Source organism: Phyllobates terribilis, unplaced genomic scaffold (genome assembly GCF_046119375.1).
Source record: "Phyllobates terribilis strain yellow unplaced genomic scaffold, ASM4611937v1 Scaffold_10__3_contigs__length_209671492, whole genome shotgun sequence".
NCBI lineage: Eukaryota > Metazoa > Chordata > Amphibia > Anura > Dendrobatidae > Phyllobates > Phyllobates terribilis.
In genome coordinates, this window is record NW_027362770.1 from 175904779 (window position 1) to 175924548 (window position 19770).

The window sequence follows — 19770 nt, forward strand, 5'->3', positions numbered from 1 at the left end:
CCAGGTTGAGGGATTAGTCAGGGCCCCCGTTTAGGGTCAGCTCAGGCCCCTGACCTCCTGTATGCTGAGACAGCGTGACATTCACTCCTGAGTGGAACTCAGAATGAGTCAGGAAATGATTTGCAATCCCCAGTAGTTGATTCCTCGGATCTCCCGGAGTCTCCTCCGCAAAAAAGAGCCCCGCAGAACTGAGCGGGCTAATGCCGGAATTCCTCCTAACCGGTATGCTCAAGAAGAGTTTATCTGGTCTCGAATCCAACAGAAAACGCAGGAGTGTGCCCAACTCCTGTCTGAGCTTGCACTGCCTGGAAGGAGACATCAATTCTGCGAGGAGTCCACTCGCTTGAGGACTGGCGAGCAAAAAGGAGGGAGGAATGTAGAACGGGCAAGAAAGCTTGTAAAAGAACTTCAAGATGACGTTTCAAGGATGGAGCGAGACTGCCATCTACTGGTCAGATACAGTCAAGCGGAACCAAAATATACAAGGGAAGTTGCAGGGGGAGCAGGTTCAGACGCTGGACCCGATCAGGTGACCTCCAGAAAGGAGTTCAGAGAGATAAGAGGCCAGCCCGCCAAACCTGAGGGGTCTTTGGCGCCAAGCAGCAGAGAGGAGCAGACATGCTTCCTGCGTCCTGAGAAACCCCGCGTGACAGGCCAAATCCAGAGGCCTGAGAGGTGCTCCAGCCCGGCACCGGTAAAAGAGCTCCGGATCCCTCACAGTTGTGACCCGAGTGCTGTGCCTGCTGAGGATACTAGGAACCTGATCGCGGTGCTGAGTGAGTTCGCGGACCCCCCTATCCAAGGCTCGAGAGACTGCCTCCAACGGCCAAGCAGAGAGGAGCTGCATACGTGAGCAGGGCCGTCACTTCCACTGCTCACCCACGGTACCGGGGACAATTGGGTTTAAGTACTCAGGTTGGGAGGGGAACGGTTGGGGCTAAAGTAGCACAACTTGATTTAATTGAATTTATCCGGAAAGAGACTCACGGCCTAGCGGGAATAACCGGTGACCCCCGCTAGGGCCAAATTCACGGTTAAAGAACTTGTGTGGTGTCTCTCATGCTTGAGGGCATCACCTTACTTTAAGAGACTGCGCCTTATTTTAAGAGACTGCGCCTTACTTTGAGAAATTTCGTATTTTTTTCTGATATTTCAAACCACTGTTCATTACCCTTGTTGCTAATCCCTTGTTTCAGTATACCTGTTGTATAAAACTTTTTACAAATATCTCCGACTGTTCTCGCCTTGTGTCTCTGTGCGTTGCATTCCGGCACCTGCATTACATTCTCTCCGCCCAACCTCCCATTTCCCAGAGGCACAAAAGAAAAGACACTTCCTGTTTAATTTCTCTTTTTTTCTGTCAACCATGGTGTCTGCTGATCTGAGGGACGAGCTGCTCTGCTCCATCTGTCTGAGCACTTATACAGATCCTGTAATGCTGAGATGTGGACACAACTTCTGCCGGGTCTGTATTGATCGTGTGCTGGATACACAGGACGAGTCTGGAGTTTATTCCTGTCCTGAATGTAGAGAAGAGTTTCCGGAGCGGCCGACACTGATGAGATGTTTAGCTCTGTGTAAGATCATGAAGAATTTCCTTCATGTTGAACCAAGTAAGGAGGCCACCAACATCTGCTGCACTTACTGTGTGGACTCTCCGGTACCTGCTGTTAGATCCTGTCTACACTGTGAGGCTTCTCTGTGTGATAAACACCTGAGGTCTCACAGCAAATCACCAGAACACGTCTTATCTGATCCCAGCACTTCTCTGGAGAAAAGGAAATGTTCTGTCCATAAGAAGATCCTGGAATATTACTGCACTGAGGACGCTGCTTGTATCTGTGTGTCCTGCAGTTTGGCTGGAAAACATCGGGAACATCAGGTGGAGATGCTGGATGAGGCCTCTGAGAAGAAGAAGAAGAAACTGAGAAATGTTTTCCAGAGATTGACCATAAAGAGAGAGAAGACTGAGGAAAGAGTCCGGAGTCTGGAGGAACGCAGGAAAAAAGCTCAAGAACAAGCATCTGGATAAGCCGAGAGAGTCACTGCCCTGTGTACAGACATCAGGAGACGGGTGGACGACCTGGAGAAGAAGGTCCTGAGTGAGATCTCCAGGCAGGAAAAGGAAGAGTCACTGTCACTGTCTGCTCGGATCCATCAGTTGGAGATAAAGAAGGACGAGCTGTCCAGGAAGATGAGACACATTGAGGAGCTGTGTAACATGACGGATCCACTGACTGTCTTACAGGAACCATACACCGGTGACTTGTGTGATCCTGAGGAGGAGGGAGGTGATGAGGACACAGGGGGACATGATAAACAGCCCCATGATGGAGATGACCTGGATGTGGCTGTGATGTCTAATAAATTACACTTGGGATTACTTAGTATTTTGACCGAATCAATGTCTAAATTTTATGTGAAGGGAAGTTTGGATCTTAGTATAAGATTAGACAAATTATCTTTGGTTTCCCCTGTCGAAAATAAGAAGAATGAAGCCAAACCGGCAAAGGTTACTATTGTGCAAAAACCACTAGTATCATGTAAACCGCCTAATCCTATGAACTATACTTTAAAAGCTGATCTAGATTATCATTTTTTTAAATTGCCATAAAAAATGTATATTTCCTTTGCCATACTGCCCATTTCTATAGGCCATTTGCCTAATTTGCTAAATTTAAATAAATAATATATCCCTAAATTAATATAGACACCAGGCCCCTCATACAGAGCAGGGGTGCAGGTCCTCACCTCTCCTGATGCCAGGGCCGACTATAAATCATACGTAGATGTTCACACTAGCTGTAGTGCTTCATTGCCTGAATAGTCTGTAACGGGCCGTGCCAGTAATATTCACTATTGCACGCAATGTCTGATGTTTTATATTCCATCATAAATAAAAGTTAAGTGATTTGTTGTATATTTTTTTTCCTAATTTCCTCAATTTTGAAGTAAACTTGCTATAAACTTTTTTAAGCAACAGTCCAAATGATAGCCAACACTCACATCTTCTAAAAAGAATTTCTTTTTAATCTAGTGGTATAAAAGGCACGAAAAATAGTTGAATGCAACGGCACAAAAATTAAAAAAGCAGAGAAGAAATATCCACTGCGCTCACAGGCAACATGTTTCAGACCTACATGGTGCTTTGTTGAGCCAATTTATGCTGTTGTGTGCAGGTCTGAAACATGTTGCCTGCGAGCGCAGTGGACATTTCTTCTCTGCTTTTTTAATTTTTGTGCCGTTGCGTTCAACAATTTTTTGTACCTTTTATACCACTAGATCAATTAAGAAATTGTCATAAGAAGATGTGAGTGCCAGCTATTGTTTGGACTGTTGTTATTACTTTAGTATTTTGTCGTGCACCTGGACAGGTGAGCTAATTGCTCATTTTTCATATTTTTTTAAGCAGGTGAGATTGGCAACTGACAAAGAAAAATCACCATATGGACTAATGCACGCCATCAGTCCTATCCGTCATACTCACTTGTACCCATGTTATTCTATGGGGCTGTCCAATTTTTTCCTCGGATCAGTGACATGTCCTATTTTGATCCAAGTGTCGGATCAAAAATCGGCAATGTAAGTCTGTGGCTCCGTGCAAAATATTGGACCGCACTTAGATGACATCCAAGTGAGGTCCGATTTTTACGGACTGACAAAATGGAGACGGTGGAGAAACATTTTTGTTTTTTTCTTCTCTCCACCTTTGAGAAAATCTGATCAAACTCTGATCAGGAGAGCCGCCGGCCAGTCCAAGTATTGTGATGCGATCGTCCTCCGTGTTACACGGTCGTCTGACTGCCCCCGTAGGGTAGGTGCGCACCACTGCTTTCTCTCCATCTGAGAAAAATGGCGGTGTATACCTACCCTTTGGGTGCAGTCAGACGACCGTACAACACGGACGACGATTGCATCGCAATGCTTGGACTGGCCGTCGGCTATCCTGACCTAATCGTGACAGCATGTATTACTATGCAGCTGTCACGCTCGGGTCAGGAGACCACCGGCCATTCCGAGCATTGCGAAATGATCGTCGTCCACGTTTTATACGGCCGTCTGACTGAGTGATTTTTTTCTTAGAGGGGTTTTGTTATCTCAAGATTTTCTAGAAATTGGTTAGAAATGAAGCCATATCTGTAAAAGCAATCCATGACTTATTTCCATGCTCTCTGCCTCTCCCAGGGTTGCCCCTATGTGACCACCATCTTGCTTCCCTCAGGATACATGGACCTTGCTTTTTCTTTGCCACCATTTTGTCTTTGCTCATAATTGCCAAATAATGGGCTTTCGGGCTACCACACGTGCTGAGGCCGTTCTCATCATGTCTATGGCAAGTCATGAACCACGGATAATATTTAGCTCTGGGCCAAATCTAAGTCAAGGAAAGTGAAATCCATGGCCGAGCAGTCGAATCCCAGCAGACTAATTGAGTGAGACAATATTAACGAGTTCATTCAATATGGAGGTCCGTCCCCACGCAGAAGTACCGGACACTCAGCCAGGGTGGTTTTTCTCATTAAAAGAGTCCGTATGTGTTATAATGGCCGACACCGACCTATAAATACAATGTAAATACAACTAGGCCTCAATCCATACAGTCTAATACAGAAACTTGTCTTTGTTTCCCATAGCAACCAATCAGAAATCAGCTTTCATTTTTTAAACAGCTCTGGTAAAATGAAAGCTGCGCTGTGATTGGTTGCTATGGGCAACAAAGGCAAGTTTTTAAGCGACGGGAGGAAATGGAGGATTAGGAACCTACTGTATACACAGGGCGGTGGGGGACAGACATTTATTAATATAATATTAGAAACTACACACAGCACCACGTCTCCTCCCGTCAGCGCTAGTATATCACAGAGCAGTCAAAGGAGCAGCTAATGATGTTTGTCTAGGAACCCTGGAGAAGAAGCAGGTGGTTGTGGGAAATGTAGTTCTCAGTGGTCACATGGGAAGCACTGAAGGACCGTCGGACCACCTCACACTGAGACACAATTATGGAGGAGCTGGAGTCAGAAAATAAATTGTCCAGAAAATATCTGAAGGATTGGTTGGTTCACTTTAGAGCGGTTCTAGGCTACAGAGAAAAAAATACCAGATTCTGGGACAATCCCTTTAAATCGTGGATGTTGAGGTCCTCAAATATCTCAGATCAGCAGATCCAGGAGAAGGGATGTACAGGATGGGAAAAAGCAGATAACTAGTAGACCTGCTCAAACTTTCCTCAAGGTCTCTACTGTTGGCTCCTCAACGATGGGCTTCACATTGGAGTCATCAGTGATATTTTCTGTACTGGTTTCTTCATCAGGTGTCTAGACTTTGAGGTCATCTTTGCAAAACACCCACATGTTGTGTTGTGGCTCCGTACAGACCTAACAGAAACTCTGCAGCTAATGTTTGGGATCATTTTGGAGGCCTTTACACTGTTAGGGCACAGTCGGACAGCCGTATAAATCGGACCGAGTTCAGAATGCAATGCTCGGACTGGCCGGCGGGTCTCCCTACTCGAGCGTGATAGTTTCATATATTTCTATGCAGCTGTCGCGCTCGAGTCGGGAGACCCATCAGCCAGTCCGAGCATTGCGTTTCAATCTAGGTCCGATTTATACAGCTGTCCAACTTATAGGGATCACCCTCCACCCAGGCTAGAAAACAACTAACTTCATCAGGAGCACTACCCAACTGTTCTGCTATTAGTAGGAGACCAAGCACATTAAAGGGGTTGTACCCTTTCAGAAAATACTGGTTCCCTGTGCAGTTTGTTATTAAGTCAGTGAGGTCAATGGCTCTGCCAGTGTAGACAGAACGCCCCGCTCAGAGCCACTGAGCTCACTGATTGGCTGTCGATATGACGTCAGAGCCACAGCCAATACCAGACACACTCAAGTCGGGAGACCCTCAGCCAGTCCGAGCATTGCAGTCCAAGATGGGACCGATTTGCACAGATGTCTGTATGAGCCCTAACTCAAGTAGATGAGGAAGAAACAAACATTTAGGTTTTCTGCAAGAGATCCACAGACAAATCTTGCAGCCCGACAAACAGGTTTATTGTGAGCTGAGAGCAGAACAAAGGTCAGGGTTTCTTTGGAAACCAGGCGTGGAATAGGGTGTGCCACCTGAGAAGTGCAGTGTTTTCCTTGACATTGGCAGTCATGGCGTCTGCTGTTCTGAGAGACGAGCTTGACTGTTCCATCTGCTTAGACATTTTTAGAGACCCTGCAACTCTGAGATGTGGACACAACTTCTGCCGGGTCTGTATTGATCGTGTGTTGGATACACAGGACGAGTCTGGAGTTTATTCCTGTCCTGACTGCAGAGAAGAGTTTCAGGAGCGGCCGGTACTGATGAGGAACTTTGCTCTGCGTCACATCATGGAGAATTTCCTTTTTACTCAACCAAAACAGGCGGAAATCGGGATCTTCTGCACTTACTGCGTGGACTCTCCTGTACCTGCTGTTAAATCCTGTCTATTGTGCGAGGCTTCTCTGTGTGAGAAACATCTAAGAGTTCACAGCAAAGCAGCAGAACATGTGTTGTCTGAACCCAGCACTTCTCTGCAGAACAGAAAATGCTCCATCCATAAGGAGTTCTTGGAATATTACTGCTTTGAAGATGCTACACCAATCTGTTCCAGTTGCTACCTCTTTGGTGGACACAGAAAGCACCAGGTGGAGATGCTGGATGAGGCCTCTAAGAAGGAGAAAGATCTCCTGAGGAATGTTCTGCAGGAACTGACCATAAAAAGGAAGGAGACTGACAAAAGGGTCCAGTGTCTACAGGATCACAGAAGAGAGGCGCAGGGTAAAGCAAGTTGTCTAACAGAGACAGTTACCACCCTGTTCACAGACATGAGGACTCAACTGGATAACTTGGAGAAGAAGGTCCTGAGTGAGATCTCCAGGCAGGAAGAGCAGGTGTCACTGTCAGTCTCGGATGTGATCAAGAACCTGGAGACAAAGACAGAGGAGTTGACAGAGAAGATCCGCCACTTGGAGATGACATGTAACATACAAGACTCTTTGGATTTCTTAAGAGAATCGGTCAGCTGGAAACTATGGGAAGATAAGTCAGAAGGTGATGTGACGGCTCATATTGTATCTGATCTGGATGATCGTCTGATCTCGGACACTTTGCACAAAGATTTAGATGATATCGTATCTGGAGTGAAGAAAATATTTTGCGTGGAAAAAAAATCTGATGATTTAACAGATCCGACCAAGATGGCACCTGAGCAACGAGATAATACCTCATTCTTTAGTTTTTTGCCGATAAATCGGATATTTCATGGAGACAGAGACAGGTGGAGCTTGTTCCCGTCGAGAGATCAACAGACACCACCTTCGGTCCCTGCATCGTCTGTAGCTCGGGAGCAATTTATGGTAATTGAAAGCCCCTCTGCTTCCTCCAGGTCAGAAAACAAAGGTTTATTCAGCAATATCCCAGACGTTACGCTGCCAACTTGGGAGAATTGGCTGAAAAAGTAACGTGAGCAGATGAACACGAAGACAAGTTGACTAGAGTTTTATGTAAAGCATACTTGGCAACTCTCCTCGTAATCAATGAGACCGCCTAGATTCCCGTAGGATTTGTTATGAGTCAGGAGCCATATTCTACATACTCCCCTCTCCTGAAGTTCTCTCCACCCTCAGGCCTTGTAGGACCACCAAGGGTTCACCACTGCAAGCTGCAGAAGCGAGATGAGGAAAGTATCGGTAGAGTTTGGTCTTGGCTCTGTAGTCAATGAGGGGGCCTTGTCTGTGGTTGTTTTTAGGGTATCTGTAAATATTCAGTGGATTTGGGTCTGAATTTGTTTAGGTGTATTAAAGGGGGGTGGTCTGGGGTCTGTATTACTTTAGTTTGGTCTATCTGGGGTTTGTATTTAGAGAGTCTGAGTAATCGGGGAGGCCGCCTAGATTCCCATAGGATTTGTTATGATCCAGGAGCCATATTCTACATACTCCCCTCACCTTGTTCCTGAAGTTCTCTCCACCTTCTGGCCTTATAGGACCACCAAGGGTTCACCACTGCAAGCTGCAGAAGCGAGATGAGGAAAGTATCGGTAGAGTCTGGTCTTGGCTCTGCAGTCAATGAGGGGGACTTGTCTGTTATTGTTTTTAGGGGATCTGTAAATTTTCAGTGGATCTGGGTCTGAAATTGTTTAGGTGTATTTAAGGGGGATGGTCTGGGGTCTATATTAGTTTAGGTGGGCCTGTCTGGGGTTTGTATTTAGATGTCTGAAGATGTTTAGGAGGATCTAGTGTGTATTTAGAATACTTACCAAGGTTTAAATAGTTAAAACGAGGACATTAAAGCCCTCCTAAACCTCCAAGCCTGACCCCCAAATGCCCAAGAATACCAAGGTTTAAATAGTTAAAGCCAGGACATTAAAGCCCTCCTAAACCTCCAAGCCTGCCCCCCAAATGCCCAAGAATATCCACTTTTGGGCAGAGTTTTGCACTTTGGTTCATGGGACTGTCCCAGTTAAATTTGGGTTGTTGGCAAATATGATTTTATTTTGGGATCTAGAGGGCCATCAGAGGTCTGTATTAGTTCAGGGTCCATCTGTGATCGGCTTTGATTTAGGGACCAGGGGTGTAACTCGATCAGGGCCTCATAACAAGCTTTTTAGCAGGCCCAGCCCACCGATTACTCCTGCCCCCTCTGAGAGTACCTGTAGCAAGGGACACTGCAGGCGGACTCAGCTGTGATGAGATGGGGTAGGCGGTAGAGCATAGTCCAGCAGCTATGTCAGACCAGAACCTTCTGAACCGCCCCTGACGTGATGCCATCCCCTGCTCCTCTTACGAATAGCTGACCTGGCATGATGACATCATTGCAATACATGTGACATCACACTAGGCTGACTTATGAAAAGAAGAGCTGCGGATGCTGGCAGATAGGAAGCAGTTCTCAGGGTTCCTGTCCGATGTCTGCAGAAAAATGATGTGGCTGCTGGACGAGGTCCCGCGTATCTATTCACACCATCTCTAGCCACTACACCTGTTAGGAAGTCTTGTCTGGGTCTATATATATTTAGGGATTCTGGGTTCCTTTTTTGTCTAGGTTCTGTATCCGTGTAGGGATGTATGTGTGTTTAAGGGGCTGATCTGCTGACCTACATTCATTTTGAGGTGTGCGCTACTTCGTATTCCAGTGCCTTAATTTGGGGTTGTAATCTATATAAATTAGGGTTTATATGTAAATATTACATTTCTTCTGGAAATTATGTTATGAAGGAGGGAGCTATATGTTCAGCCCAAAAAGCAAACACTGTGACCTGCTGTACAGGGCCGCACCATGGCTTCCTGAAGTTTAATTAAGGGGTTATTTTCATCTCCATGGTCCAATCCCAATATGTAGTAGCTGTAATAATAATTATATTAGCAAATACCTCTAATTAGAAATATAGTATAGTTCTCCTGATTCACTGTGTCGCTTATCCCATGTGCAGGGCATTGCAGTAGCTTAGGCATCCATGGGTACGACGACTCATATAGTGAGTTAGTTAATTAGCTAGATGCTAGTGGTTGTAATCATGGATACCTAAGCTACTGCAATGCCCTGGTGGGGTAAGCGACATAGCGAATCAGGAGAACTATACTACATTTCTAATTTGAGGTATTTGCTAATATTATTATTATTACACCTACTACATAATGGGATAGGATCTTGGAGATGGGAATACCCCTTTAACTATACATAAGGTAATACGTTGGCTAAAAGCCCTACACTAGACCTCATTTATCAAAACTGTCCTTGTTCCATAGCAACCAATCAGAGCGCAGCTTTCATTCCTCACACTGTCCTGGAGCAATGAAAGCAGGACTGTGATTGGTTGCTATGGGAAACGGGCCTAGTACAAGGCTTGAAGGGGTGAAGCCTGACACAGGCCTGCTCTCTATACTGTTCATTAACACTATCGATAATATTCTATACCTCATTTACATTTAGAATATTTTACAATATTTAGCACCAGGTTAATATTTCTAGAATTAATCTTAAAATATGTTGTAGTGGTTATATTGATCTGCTTAAAAGAACCATAATCTGTCTATAATAAAAATTTCTATAAATCACTAATAGAATTTTTTTTTTTAATTCCTCGCCATTTTCAGGATGAATGTCATACGTCCGTACTAGTGAATTTTAACGCTTTTTCGGCTCCGTTCACTATTTTGACATCTGGCGCTGAAAACTGCTTATGAATGGGGGTGCTGGACCACCATTGATCTGAACTATCCAAAGAATGGGTCATAAGCCTGGACAACCCCTTTAATTATAGCCCCCAATATCTGCTCCTGGGAAAAACAAGGATTGGTTGTGTTGGAATTAAAGGGGGTTCACCAGGATTAGAAAAATATGGCTGCTTTCTGCCAGAAAATGGGCCACTTAAACAGTTGATATAAGAAGTGAACGTCTGTAGAAACATGTGGCTCCATTTTGAGAATAATGTAATCATGTTAATTTTTTTTAGAGCAGATCTGCGCCAAAATCCTCCATAAAAAAGTTTGGAAAACTCTTCCTATTCTTCTCGATGGAAAATCTGCTCCGTTGTTCAAACTAGGAGGCTTTTTAATGGTTTTCTCTTCCGAAGAAGGAAGCAGATCCTGATAGAATAAGCTAAAAAAAAACCCTCATCAGGATAAAAAAATCCTACAGAAACTGCGCAAAAAGGAGCGTTTTCAGACACGGTTTCTGCTTGAAAAACGGAGCTTGATTTTTGTGTTCAATCTTTTGTTCCCACAGTAAATAAGCGGCATGCCGATGATGTTCATCCCCCTAAGGGTTCATTCTGATGCCCCTTCTTTGTGCTATCCATGGTTTTCACGGATAGCACGAATACCTATAATAGGGAATGAGTATTTTGGCTGAGTTTTTTGAGTGGAAACTGAGCAATAACTTCAGGTTTTTGAGGAGTCGTGTAAGTTTTTTTGAGGAGGATTTTGGAGAGTTTTCTCTCAGTTTTTGGAGCAATGTGAACATCCCATAAGATGTGTATATGCACACAGCATCTGTAAGATGCTGGCGATACCCTCAAGGCTTTGCCATGGTTTTTGCAGGAGCATCTCCTGCCAGCATCTTTTTTTCCATAACTAAATATATTAAAAGCGTCACCTTTTCCAAGAAGAAAAGACTGAACATATTCTTATGTTCATTTTTTTTTGTGTCAAGATTTGCGAAGGCTTTTTCAGGCGTAATCCCCTTGAAAAAGACGCTGGGTGCAGCCTTATTTATTTTTTGCTGCGTTTTTGGAGGAGAACCTCTCCAAAAATCTCAAAAAATTAAAAAAGCGACCAGTTTTGAATCAGAGTTTCTCCTCTGAAAACTCAGCAAAAAAATAATCAACCTAAGAGCTCGTTCAGACTTAAATTTTTCACGTACTAGTGCAATCTGAGTTTTTCACGGATAACACTTAAGCATATGATAGCCTATGGGGTAGTTCACGGAGACTTTTTTCCTTGGACAGGCAAGATACTGACCCTATAGTAGGATTAAAAGTTTCAAAAACTAAGGAAACTCTGACCAAGCTCCGATCAAAAACACTGATGAAACGCTGACCATTTTTCTCATGAGATAAATCAGTCTGAACGAACCTTTAGAATTTGTTTCACATGGAGTTTTTTTTTTTTTGCAGAGTTTTCGGGAACAGAACCTCTAATCAAAACTGGTGGGTTTTCAACTCCTTGTGATTTTTGGAGTTTCTGTTCTGAAAACAGCAAAAAACTGTAAGGCTATGTGCACAGTTTTTGGAGTAGAATATGAGCGGAAACACTCCAAGTTACAGGTTCTTAGTGGCTTTGTGAACACAGAGCCTTTTTGCAGATTTTTTTTTAGAGGAAACTGATCAGAATTTCCAATTTTTTAAAACAATTTTGCAATTTTTATTAGGAGGATTTTCAGTTTCTGCACCAAAAACTCTTTGAAAAAACTATGTGCGCACATAGTCTAGCACAAGCAATAAACATGCATACTCAAGTCTACAGGTCAAAGAGTCAACCAACCTCCAACCAAAAAATCATTTATTGTAAACATAATACCGGGTAACACAGATTTACATGTCGATTATTATCGGCAAATTCAAAATTTGAGTGCAAATTTGTTTTCACATAATACTTTCTAACTTATATAGTATGTAAAACACAACCTCCTCCAGTAACTACAAGTTCACACACACAAAAAATTAGAAAATCATTGTAAAAAAACACACAAAAAAATAAAAAATTGCAAAATTTGCAAACACTTAAAGGGGTTGTCCAGAGTCTGGATGAGGCATGACGCTTCGCAGTACGGCTATAGTGGTCATATGATACCTCCCATCATTTCAAGCCCATTTATGGGATATTTCAAGCCCCGCCCCTTCCCATCTAGAAACGCCCCAATGGATAATTTTTGGACACATTCGCATAAGCCTGGCCTCCTTTGAAATCAGTTGGGAAGTGGTGCAACCATATGGCCATATCTGGAGCTATTATTGGGCCACTGCATGGTGTGCTTATGGGGGAGGACCCACTAAATACACATCATCTCTAGGACCCCCTCCATTCCTAAGAATGAAGTGGTAGTCAAGACGCTCGGCCACCACTCCAGACTCTTCTTTTAGGACTTACTGATGGTCAGTTAACTCCCATAACAGTGAATGGACCCCCATTTATAGAGTAGTAATTGGGCACTACATAGTGTGTCATATGAGGGGATTCCAGGTGGGACGAGGATTGCAAATATTCCGCAATTCAAGAGACATTTTGATATAAAGTGCAATACAATGTTATAGTAAAATACTGTAGAGGGAGGTAGACCCTGACATTATGCAACTCTCCATCATCCATGTTCCTCCTCATTCCCCCTCATCTGTGTAGCATGAAGACGTAGTCACTAGTGCAGCTCAAAGTGTCCGGTGACCATTCCAATAGAGAAAGTGGTCATCCCAAAACAACAGTCCGCAAGAGGAGAAATTATCATGGATGGCACCAGTTCCCCACTAGGCCACCAAGACGTTGAGGTCCTTATCCGCGTTGTCCTCAGTTTTACACTTTGACAACACGTGGTTGAGTCTTACGTAACGACTTAAGATACAAGTCTGGAGAACTGACCCACCAATGGCCAACAGCAACGCCCAGAAACCAGGAGTCATTTGGAAAAGGTCATACTGGTCCCAGTTAAGAAAAAGGTGGATGGTTGTCCCCACGAAAAGCCCTACCAGGCTTAAGACGTTTAGGCCCAGTTCAAAGCTCCACAAGACATCATCATTGAGGCCCTGAGCTATGACCATGGTTAGGAGGCTCATGAGAACGATGACCAGCGAAGAGTACGTTAAGATGAGGGACAAGGTGGCTCCGTAGGGGAAGATTTTTGAGTGCAGCTCCTCCAACTGGGTGATGCAGCGGCAGCCACCATCGTTATTGGCGTTGTGTAAGCAGAAGTTGTAAAAGCCAATTTTTTTGCAGCCATCGATAAGGAAGTCCCCAGCTCCGATGAATAAGGAGTAGGAGAGGAGAACGCAGATCACAGTCTCCACCACCACGATTGTGTATACCAAATATTGAAGGCTTGGACTCGTCGTCTTCTGCTTCTCGAGCATCTTGTCCTACAACTTCTAAAGAAGGTCCAAACCCTGTGAAGGAAACAGAAAACCTTATATAAATTTTTGGGGTCAAAGGGTCCTATACAAAGTCAATGTTCTGTAGGTATCTAAGGGAGATGGGCACAACCTCCGCAAATCCTTGTCCAACCACCATGGTGGTGACCAGATAGGAGTCAATGGGTGGAAAAGCATCTGTAGGGAATGAGTAGAGTTTTCATAGATGGAGGACAATCCCTCCCAAGGAGACCGGGAAGTTGCATCTGTCACCTATCAATCAATTCTTCGCCCGCTAAGGAGAAGATGCTGCTGACCCTATTTAAGTCACGGACCCCTTTTCTCTCTATAGAAGAAGTGGAACCCACAACTACCATACATAAATGTCATATCCTGGGGAGAGGTCATCATTAGTTAGGGTTAGAAGACCTCATTACACAATGTCATGTTCTGATGATACATTGAAACTACACAGCGCCACCTAGAGGACAGAAATATATAAAATGTCCCTATATAGTAAATATGTGACCAAACAGACAGTAAAAATTTGGCCATAAGTAATTTATTTTCAAGGTACAACACAGACACAATCCTATCCGCAAAAATGCACCACAGCATAGTAACCACCAGAGGTCAGCAGAGAACACACAACCTGAGCGAAAGAGGAGAAATCTGCAGAATTGTGAATGCAGCTCTGGGGTACATGATGTACTGATGAAGTCTTTACACACAAATTCATTTTACCCTGAGATAACCGGTTACTATATCTGCAGTCCTATGTAAAACTATAGGGATACATTGTGATTTCAGCAGTAGCTGTGCCAGGAGACAGAAGCAGCGCTGCCCTCGCTCGTCCTTTCGGTTTCGGGGAAGGTTTTGGAGATTGTTGTGACTCGGCTTCCGAGAAACTGAAACCCAAAGTCTGCAGCGACTTACATGGGCGTTATATGTCATTACATGTGATTTGCACAGGACTGCCTACCTGTACCAGCTCAGCGACACAACACCTCTTCTATGTCAAAGAAGTGACCTGCGGGGAAGAAAGAGTTAACGTTAACTGATTAATCACTGGACAGGATGCAAAAAAAGCAACTAGCCCCCCAGAAGAATCACAGGATCTACTGGAGACTGTGCACACTGCAGGGTGGTCTCCTGTGGCCCCTCACCCCTCTAAACAGTGAGGTCTCCTGTGGCCCCTCACCCCTCTAAACAGTGAGGTCTCCTGTGGCCCCTCACCCCTCTTTACAGTGAGGTCCTCTGTGGCCCCTCACCCCTCTATACAGTGAGGTCTCCTGTGGCCCCTCACCCCTCTATACAGTGAGGTCTCCTGGGGCCCCTCACCCCTCTACACAGTGCGGTCTCCTGGGGCCCCTCACCCCTCTATACAGTGAGGTCTCCTGGGGCCCCTCACCCCTCTACACAGTGAGGTCTCCTGTGGCCCCTCACCCCTCTACACAGTGCGGTCTCCTGAAGCCCCTCACCCCTCTACACAGTGCGGTCTCCTGTGGCCCCTCACCCCTCTATACAGTGAGGTCTCCTGTGGCCCCTCACCCCTCTACACAGTGCGGTCTCCTGTGGCCCCTCACCCCTCTACACAGTGCGGTCTCCTGAAGCCCCTCACCCCTCTACACAGTGCGGTCTCCTGTGGCCCCTCACCCCTCTACACAGTGAGGTCTCCTGTGGCCCCTCACCCCTCTACACAGTGCGGTCTCCTGTGGCCCCTCACCCCTCTATACAGTGCGGTCTCCTGTGGCCCCTCACCCCTCTACACAGTGCGGTCTCCTGTGGCCCTTCACCCCTCTACACAGTGAGGTCTCCTGTGGCCCCTCACCCCTCTATACAGTGTGGTCTCCTGTGGCCCCTCACCCCTCTATACAGTGCGGTCCCCTGTGGCCCCTCACCCCTCTATACAGTGCGGTCCCCTGTGGCCCCTCACCCCTCTATACAGTGCGGTCTCCTGTGGCCCCTCACCCCTCTATACAGTAAGGTCCCCTGTGGCCCCTCACCCCTCTATACAGTGCGGTCTCCTGGGGCCCCTCACCCCTCTATACAGTGAGGTCTCCTGAGGCCCCTCACCCCTCTATACAGTGCGGTCTCCTGAGGCCCCTCACCCCTCTATACAGTGAGGTCTCCTGAGGCCCCTCACCCCTCTATACAGTGAGGTCTCCTGAGGCCCCTCACCCCTCTATACAGTGAGGTCTCCTGAGGCCCCTCACCCCTCTATACAGTGAGGTCTCCTGAGGCCCCTCACCCCTCTATACAGTGAGGTCTCCTGAGGCCCCTCACCCCTCTATACAGTGAGGTCTCCTGAGGCCCCTCACCCCTCTATACAGTGAGGTCTCCTGAGGCCCCTCACCCCTCTATACAGTGCGGTCTCCTGAGGCCCCTCACTCCTCTATACAGTGCGGTCTCCTGAGGCCCCTCACCCCTCTATACAGTGCGGTCTCCTGAGGCCCCTCACCCCTCTATACAGTGCAGTCTCCTGAGGCCCCTCACCCCTCTATACAGTGAGGTCTCCTGAGGCCCCTCACCCCTCTATACAGTGAGGTCTCCTGAGGCCCCTCACCCCTCTATACAGTGCGGTCTCCTGAGGCCCCTCACTCCTCTATACAGTGAGGTCTCCTGAGGCCCCTCACCCCTCTATACAGTGCGGTCTTCTGAGGCCCCTCACTCCTCTATACAGTGCGGTCTCTTGTGGCCCCTCACCCCTCTATACAGTGCGGTCTCTTGTGGCCCCTCACACCTCTGCACAGTGCGGTCTCCTGTGGCCCCTCACCCCTCTATACAGTGCGGTCTCCTGGGGCCCCTCACCCCTCTGCACAGTGCGGTCTCTTGTGGCCCCTCACACCTCTGCACAGTGAGGTCTCCTGTGGCCCCTCACCCCTCTATACAGTGCGGTCTCCTGGGGCCCCTCTCTTCTTACTTCTGCTGGCCTCCTTCTCTCCTCTTCTTGTGTTTTGCTACTTTCTGTTCATCAAGAGACTTGAGATTTGGCCAAATCTCCTCCTCCTTCTTCTCCTCCTCCTCCTCCTTCTCCTCCTCCTTCTTCTCCCCCACAGGCAGACCCCAAATCAGGACCCTGACCCCAAGGTCATCCTGCAGATCTGATGTCTCCCCCCTGACACAAATACAGGAGGTTAAGATAAGAACAGCAACAAGTCATCAGAAAGACTCCCCCTCCCCCACCGCCCGGGTTAACCCTTTAGGGTCACCGCCTAGTTTGGCACTTAAAGCTTTTTTGTTTTTCGTGTTCGCTGTAACTTTCTGTTATTTTTCTATAAATTAATATAAAATATTTTGTGTTTTTTTATCCTTTATTCTGTAAAACCTCTTAGATGCCGAATCAATAATAATGGCAGCAGCTGAGGGGTTAACAGTCACCTGCACTTATGGCAGCAAGAGTCTCAGGCTCAGTGCTGCACAGGGTGGTCTCCTGTGGCCCCTCACCCCTCTCCACAGGGCGGTCTCCTGGGGCCCCTCACTCCTCTATACAGTGCGGTTTCCTGTGGCCCCTCACCCCTCTATACAGTGCGGTGTCCTGTGGCCCCTCACCCCTCTATACAGTGCGGTGTCCTGTGGCCCCTCACCCCTCTATACAGTGCGGTCTCCTGTGGCCCATCACCCCTCTATACAGTGCGGTGTCCTGTGGCCCCTCACCCCTCTATACAGTGCCGTCTCCTGTAGCCCCTCACCCCTCTATACAGTGCGGTCTCCTGTGGCCCCTCACCCCTCTATACAGTGCGGTGTCCTGTGGCCCCTCACCCCTCTATACAGTGCCATCTCCTGTAGCCCCTCACCCCTCTATACAGGGTGGTCTCCTGTGACCCCTCACTCCTCTGCACAGGGCGGTCTCCTGTGGCCCCTCACCCCTCTATACAGGGTGGTCTCCTGTGACCCCTCACTCCTCTGCACAGGGCGGTCTCCTGTGGCCCCTCTATACAGTGAGGTCTCCTGTAGCCCCTCACCCCTCTATACAGGGTGGTCTCCTGTGACCCCTCACTCCTCTACACAGGGCGGTCTCCTGTGGCCCCTCACTCCTCTGCACAGGGTGGTCTTCTGTGGCCCCTCACTCCTCTGCACAGGGTGGTCTCCTGTAGCCCCTCACCCCTCTATACAGGGTGGTCTCCTGTGACCCCTCACTCCTCTGCACAGGGCGGTCTCCTGTAGCCCCTCACCCCTGTATACAGGGTGGTCTCCTGTGACCCCTCACTCCTCTACACAGGGCGGTCTCCTGTGGCCCCTCACTCCTCTGCACAGGGTGGTCTTCTGTGGCCCCTCACTCCTCTGCACAGGGTGGTCTCCTGTAGCCCCTCACCCCTCTATACAGGGTGGTCTCCTGTGACCCCTCACTCCTCTGCACAGGGCGGTCTCCTGTAGCCCCTCACCCCTGTATACAGGGTGGTCTCCTGTGACCCCTCACTCCTCTGAACAGGGCGGTCTCCTATAGCCCCTCACCCCTCTATACAGGGTGGTCTCCTGTGACCCCTCACTCCTCTACACAGGGCGGTCTCCTGTGGCCCCTCACTCCTCTGCACAGGGTGGTCTTCTGTGGCCCCTCACTCCTCTGCACCAGCTACTGGTTTGGGGCTATAACAGGCCCATCAACATTTGCATCTCTATTCCTGGGAAACTGTTAGGCCCCCACCCCTCAAAAAAACACAAAAGACCCTTTTACTTTCATGCAAATCTGTACATTTGGTTTGGGGTGAGGGGCCATCAATATAAGATAGCAGGGAGTCTGACTATTTATGGTGTATCAGGTACAGCACCACTCATTTACCAGTGGCCATTTACTTCAATAGGGGTTAGGTGCTGTAATACCAGGCACAACCAGTACCTCGAGCACGGCGCTGTTTCTGGTATGTAGCACTTGCCGGAGCACCAGAAACCCTTTAGTCATGTGACTGGATAGACAAAGCTGAATATTATAAAAAAAATAATATAAAATTTTTCCTTCCAAAATCAGTTCCAGCGCTCCCCCCCCATAGTTGTGCACTTTGCCACCATCATCTTGTAGGTCTATCCTAATAACCTCAGTAAAGGGCAGAGTACAGAGGTGTTTGACATTCTCAGCCTGGGTGAGCTTTCAACAAGGAGCCAAAGTTCAGATCCCTATAAATCATCACAATCTACTTTTACAGGCTCCAGAACTACAACTCTCAGCAGGGGAAGAGAAACCAGATTCTAATATAGCGCCGTCATCTACTATATAATCGTCTTATCCCTTCTGTCTGTCTGTCTGTCCAGGAAATCCCACGTCGCTCATTGGTCCGGCAGCGGCCAATCAGCGCCGCGGGATTTCTGAAAAAAGATGGTGGCCGTTAGCGGCTCATCTGTGGGACGGAGCTCAGCAGCGATGCAGCTGGGAGATGACCAGCGCGAGGCGCTCATCTCCCGGCCGGTACCAGCAGAAGGACCCCGACCGCCGGACCCATCTGCGGGACGGAGATGCAGCCGGGAGATGAGCGGCGCGGGGCGATCATCTCCCGGCCGGTAGCAGCGGAAGGACCGCCGGCGTCGCTGACCTCCATGCGGAAGGGAGGACCGGGGAGCGGCGCTGCGGGTCGGGATACTTCTGCTGCGAGCGCCCGCTCATGTCCCGGGTTCTCGCAGCGGAACTATCCGCACAGGCAGCGCCGCTGACATCCATGCGCCTAGGGTGTGAAGGGAGGACCGGGGAGCGGCGCTGACATCCAATTGGTCGCGGCCGCTATTTAAAAGTGCCGCACAAATCGGTGATTGGTCGCGGTCTTGGCCCGCGACCAATCACTGATCTTGCCGCAAAAGTTAAACACTACTGTGCTGATTGGTCGCGGACGCTGCCCACGGCCAATCACCGATTTGGGGGCCACATTTCAATATCGGCCGCGACCAATCACTGATCTTGGCTTCACATTTAAACACCGCTGTGCTGATTGGTCGCCGACACTGGGCGCGACCAATCACCGATTTTGGCGCCACATTTAAATAGTGTCCTCGACCAATCAGCACAGCGGTGTTTGAATGTGGAGCCAAGATCGGTGATTGGTCGCGGCCAGCGCCAGCGACCAATCAGCGATTTTTAACACAAATGTCCGGACCTTTGTAACACCATGCGGATACTGTGGGGACATCAGCGGCTAGGGTGTGAAGGGAGGACCGGGGAGCGGCGCTGCGGGTCGGGATACTTCTGCTGTGAGCGCCAGCTCATG

The 19770-nt window shown here is 47.7% G+C and overlaps 1 protein-coding gene and 1 long non-coding RNA gene across 2 annotated transcripts; one reads left to right on the plus strand and one right to left on the minus strand.

Moving 5' to 3' along the window:
- The first annotated feature begins 1330 nt into the window (after window positions 1–1330).
- On the plus strand, window positions 1331–9400 carry LOC141164075 (uncharacterized). The gene is made up of 4 exons (XM_073649232.1): window positions 1331–2029; window positions 2162–2512; window positions 5434–5599; window positions 6064–9400. The coding sequence occupies exons 1-4, from the start codon at window positions 1367–1369 to the stop codon at window positions 7485–7487; spliced, it is 2604 nt and encodes an 867-aa protein (XP_073505333.1). The 5' UTR covers window positions 1331–1366; the 3' UTR covers window positions 7488–9400.
- Window positions 9401–13572: 4172 nt separating this feature from the next.
- On the minus strand, window positions 13573–16696 carry LOC141164219 (uncharacterized). Its single transcript, XR_012250885.1, has 3 exons — window positions 16461–16696; window positions 14562–14609; window positions 13573–13615 (listed from the first exon to the last, which is right to left on the minus strand). It is a non-coding gene; the product is annotated as an uncharacterized lncRNA (long non-coding RNA).
- Between the last annotated feature and the right edge of the window lie 3074 nt (window positions 16697–19770).